General features: G+C 41.1%; 1 protein-coding gene across 1 annotated transcript; it reads right to left on the bottom strand.

Moving 5' to 3' along the window:
* Window positions 1–954: 954 nt before the first annotated feature.
* On the bottom strand, window positions 955–4,792 carry LOC130744604 (uncharacterized). Its single transcript, XM_057596776.1, has 3 exons — window positions 3,052–4,792; window positions 2,610–3,005; window positions 955–2,528 (listed from the first exon to the last, which is right to left on the bottom strand). Exons 1-3 carry the CDS (start codon window positions 4,790–4,792, stop codon window positions 955–957), a joined length of 3,711 nt encoding a protein of 1,236 aa, XP_057452759.1.
* Between the last annotated feature and the right edge of the window lie 698 nt (window positions 4,793–5,490).

Raw genomic sequence — 5,490 nt, 5'->3', positions numbered from 1 at the left:
TTTTCTATATATCATTGTCTCCAAATTGCATAATTTTAACGGCTCTGCATCTTACTTAAGTAACTTCAACACTTAAAAATTCTTTCATAATTTCTATGCTTAATATATCTCCGTTCCTATCCATACTCTATGAAGACATCAAATCTTAATCTTAACATAAAAATTACTAAGTTATTCCTTCTATTTCAATAACATGATCCATCTAATAACAACTATATTGTGCAATCAATCAATATAATTAATGATACTGTGCTTTACTAACCTTTCAACCGGTAAGTTATTTGTCAAATGATTCGCCATAATTGTTACTGTGTATAGCAACTGATTGTCTAAACAAAGTTTGAACTTTTCAGTGGAAAATTCTCACTAGAATTTCCGTCAACTATTCTTTGAATCATAAGGCTTTTGTATGTAACTTAGTCAAATTTTCATTTGAACTTAGTCAATTATTTATTGAATCAGAACACACATTTGATTCAATTGGTTGCTCGCGTGGAGACTTGTGCTTAATTTGGACAAGCTTAATCCAATTTAAGGTTGTGCTTATGAATTCGTGGTCAAATGCTCTAGCTATGAGAGACTTACTCTTTCTCAATTGTCTGACATCGCCCAATTGATAGACCTAAGAAAACAAAATAAACTGAAATATCACGCATTGGAACATTTTTTTGTTTAAAAAAGGTTATGCCTCGTTAAAAACTCTCCCGCCTGGGGTAGAGAAAAGAGTGCATACATGTTATTCATTAATGTGTAGTGCCTCGTTAAAAACTCTCCCGCCTGGGGTAGAGAAAAGAGTGCACCACATTAAGTCTTACAACAAAACATAGTCTGAACAACATGGAGAAACATAATCTGAAATGACAACTAACACACAAACCAAACACACTGACAACAATACACAAACTGCAAACCCAGCAAACTAACAAACAAACACACAAACTGACAAGTAACTGATCAACTGTAGTAGTAACGGAGATGTTGTGCATTCCAAGCTCTTGGAATTCTTCGCCTTGACAATTCCTCCAAATGATACGCCCCTTGGCCTAATTCCCTTAAGATCCTGTATGGTCCTTCCCAGTTTGGTGATAGCTTTGAATCGTCCAGTCCCTTAGCCTTTCTGCGTAACACCAGATCGCCAACCTTCATTTGCCTTGGAACTACCCTTGAATTATATCGCCTTTCTGACCTCTGTTTCACCAATGCCTGTCTTAGACGAACTGCTGCTTGAGTTTCTTCCACCAAATTTATGTCCACCAGCCTATTAGCATCATTCTGATCTTCACTGTACGTAGCCACCCTAAAAGTCACATCCTGAACCTCTGCTGGAATCATCGCATCCACTCCATAAGCCAACTTGAAAGGTGTCTCGCCAGTAGTAGACTGAGGAGTGGTGTTATATGCCCAGATTACAGTTAATAATTCATCGGCCCACAATCCCTTTGCTTCGCCCAATCGCTTCTTCAAACCATTTAGAACCACCTTGTTAGCAGATTCTACCTGCCCATTAGACTGTGGGTGTTCTACTGAAGCAAATCGCAACTCAATGCCCATTTCTGAACAGAAACTCTTCACACTCCTGCTAGTAAATTGAGTTCCATTATCCGAAACTATAGTAGCTGGCACACCAAACCTGCAAATCAACTTCCTCCAGTAAAACCTTTTAACCTTCTCTGCCGTGATTCTTGCCATTGACTTCGCCTCAATCCACTTAGTAAAATAGTCAACCGCCACTAAAACATATCGAACCTGTGACCCCGCTGGTGTAAAAGGTCCCAAAATATCCACGCCCCACATCGCGAATGGCCATGACGAACTCATCGAACTCAACTCTTCAGGCGGTGCTCTGTGTAAGTCTGCGTAAATCTGACATTTGTCACATTTTTTCACATAATCCATACAGTCTGATCTTAATGTCGGCCAGTAGAATCCTGCCCTTAAAACTTTAGCTGCCAACGATCTGCCTCCAATATGACTTGCACAAACCCCCTCATGAACCTCAAACATGATTCGCTCTGCATCCTCCTCTGAAACACATCTTAAAAGCGGCACTCCAACTCCTCTTCTGTACAATTGATCGCCAAGGAGAGTGTAATGACTTGCCTCTCGAATCTGATCCTTTGTGAACATGGCTAGCTCCGCCCCTTCTGCTTCCAAACATTTCTTCACTCGCCCCATCCAATCTAAACATGTGATTGCCGGTACTGCCATAACTTCATCAGCCTCAATACTTGGGCTATTCAAAACTTCTTGTATAACTGACTTATTATTACCCGGCTTCTTAGTACTTGCCAATTTTGATAAAATATCAACTCTTGTGTTCTCATCTCTTGGCACATGATTTATTTTTACTTCGCCAATTTGTGTTATCAAGCCCTGTGCTTTGACTAGGTACTTTGCCAACTGTGCATCCTTCGCCTGATACTCACCTTGAATCTGTCTTGACACTATCTGCGAATCTGTCTTGATTGTAATACTCTTAACTCCCATTTCTATCGCCAGCTTCAAACCTGCAATGATAGCTTCATACTCTGCCTGATTATTACTTGCTTTAAAATCAAACTTGAGTGACTGCTCAATCGTTACGCCCCCTGGTCCCTCTAAGATTATGCCAGCACCACTGCCCTTAACATTTGATGATCCATCTACCGACAAGCTCCATTCTCCTGCTTCACTATTATCCTCATGATACATCTCATTGACAAAATCTACCAGCACCTGTGCCTTAATCTCTCCTTTCTTTTCAAAAGTAATGCCAAACTCTAATAATTCAACAGCCCAAGATACCATTCTTCCAGCCAGATCAGGCTGTTGTAAGACTTGGCGAAGAGGTAAGTCAGTTTTGACTACCACAGGAAAGCCTTGAAAATAAGGTCTTAACTTCCTGGCAGATATGATTAAAGCTAATGCCGCCTTTTCAATTTTCTGATAACGAACCTCAGCCCCTTGAAGAGCATGGCTCACAAAATATATAATCTTCACATCTCCTTTAATCTCTTGCAACAGAACTAACAGCATTATCAGATATTGAAATAAACATTGACAATGAAATACCTGGTACTGGTTTAGATAAGACTGGAGGGCTGGATAAATGTTCTTTTAAACTCTGAAAAGCACTCTCACATTCTTTAGTCCACTGAAAAGCTTTATTCTTTCGCAAACATTGAAAGAATGGTGCAGATTTGTTCCCAGAACACGGTAAAAACCTTGACAAAGCTGCAATCCTCCCAGTTAACTTCTGCACATCTTTCACTGAAGTTGGGCTCTGCATTTCCAGTATCGCCTTACATTTGTCTGGATTCACCTCAATTCCCCTCCTTGTGATCATGAAACCTAAGAACTTCCCACTCTGAATTCCGAACGAACACTTCTCAGGATTGAGTCTCATATTGTGCTTCCTTAATTCACCAAAAGCTTCCTTCAAATCTGAACAATGTCCCAATACTTCCTCTGACTTGACCACCATGTCATCAACGTATATTTCCATATTTCGTCCCACCTGCTTGTCAAACACTTTATCCATCAATCTCTGATACGTAGCGTCAGCATTCTTCAGCCCAAATGGCATTGTTTGATAACAATAGTTCGCCTGGTTTGTCATGAAGGCTGTCTTTTCCTCATCAGGTTGATACATCCTAATCTGATGATATCCTGAATATGCATCCATTAAACTAAGCATGCCAAAGCCAGATGCTCTATCAACAAGTTTGTCAATGTTTGGTAAAGGGTAAGAATCTTTTGGACAATGCTTATTTAAGTCTGTATAATCAGTACACATCCGCCACTTCCCATTAGCTTTCTTCACCATAACTACATTCACCAACCAAGTTGGATACTTAACCTCTCTGATGAATCCTGCTTCTAGTAACTTATTAGTTTCCACTTTAACAGCCTCTGTTTTTTCTTCACCCATCTTTCTCTTGAACTGAACAATTGGTTTCGCCCCGGGGTTAAGTGCCAATTTATGACAAATAAACTTCGGGTCAATTCCAGGCAAATCCTTGGCGCTCCAAGCGAATAAATCCATGTTCTGTGACAACAACTTCACCAATCTGTCCTCTTGACTCGCTGTAAGGTTGACACCAACTTTCAGGCTTCTTTTTCCAATCTCAATCGCCTTAGTTTCCTCCTCTGATGTCATCTTATGATCAAGAAAACCATCCCGAGGATCCAAACTAACCTCAGCTTGTTCCACTTCCACTTCATAAACTCTGTGTCCCTCCTTTACCGCTTTCTTTCCCAAGTGACCATACTGCTTAAAACTTTCTGAATAACACTTGCGAGCCACCAACTGATCCGCCTTTAAAATTCCAACTCCACCCTTGCTTAAAGGATATTTAGCTGTCAAATGCCTTGTTGAGATGATCGCCTCCAACCTGTTCAACGAGGGCCTTCCGATAAGTACATTGTATGGCGAAGTACATTTTACTACCAAAAACTTGATGGAAAATGACTCCGCATTCTTCCCTTTGCCAAAAACTGTATTCAGCTCCACATATCCCCTAACATAGACTTTTTCTCCTGAAAATCCCACCAAAGCTCCATCATAAGGTAACAAATCCGACTCTGTCAGCCCCAACTTCTCAAACGCATCACCATATATCAAGTCAGCTGAACTTCCCTGGTCCAATAATACTCTTTCAATCTCATAATCAGCAATTCTTAACATCACCACAATTGGGTCATCTTCATGAGGTTGAACTCCTTCAAAATCGCGTACAGTGAAAGTAATATCAGGTTGATTAATAGCCCAGCTTCCCCAATCATTGGAATACACTGCATTTATGGAATGCATGTATCGCTTCCGAGCTGAATTAGTTGTTCCGCCACCACGAAACCCACCAAAAATAGAGTGGATTCACCCCTTTGCCTTTCCATCTTGTTGCTTCTTTTGTCCTTCATTCTCGATTTCTTTGCCTCCATCATCTCGCCTAACTGAAGTTTCTGCCTCTCCAGAATTGTTTCGCCCTGCCAAATGTTGCACACACCCTGCTTTAATCAAAGTCTCTATCTCCCGTCTTAACGTGAAGCAATCATCAGTATTATGCCCAGAAATCCTGTGGTATTCACACCATTTGGTTTTGTCCACATTGCCTGTTGGCGGTTTTGGTTGTCGAGGAAAGCAGATTACATTCGCCTCCAGACACGTGTGTAAAGCTTCGGTAAGATTAACAGCCAAAGGCATTGCCGATCATTCTGGTTCCGTGTCCACGTCATTGAATGTCCAGACCCACGCGCCCCATACGGCTGAACACGATTTTTGAAATTGGAACGGTTATCAAATCGACCGTCATAACGGTTACGATTATTGTACCCCGCGTTGCCACGTTCAGTCCATCCCTTCTTCGACTCCAGCTGATGTTTCTGACCTGTAACTACTGCGTTTGGGCGGTTGTTTTTTATCTGATCGCTCTGCTCCTCCCTGATGTACCCCTGCACCCTTTCGCGTAAATACGCCATTGTCTCCACAGGTTTTCGACTCAAATTGCTGTT

The sequence above is a fragment of the Lotus japonicus genome, chromosome 3, assembly GCF_012489685.1.
Source record: "Lotus japonicus ecotype B-129 chromosome 3, LjGifu_v1.2".
NCBI lineage: Eukaryota > Viridiplantae > Streptophyta > Magnoliopsida > Fabales > Fabaceae > Lotus > Lotus japonicus.
Note: the sequence above shows the minus strand (reverse complement) of the source record. Positions and strands in the feature narration are given on the sequence as shown.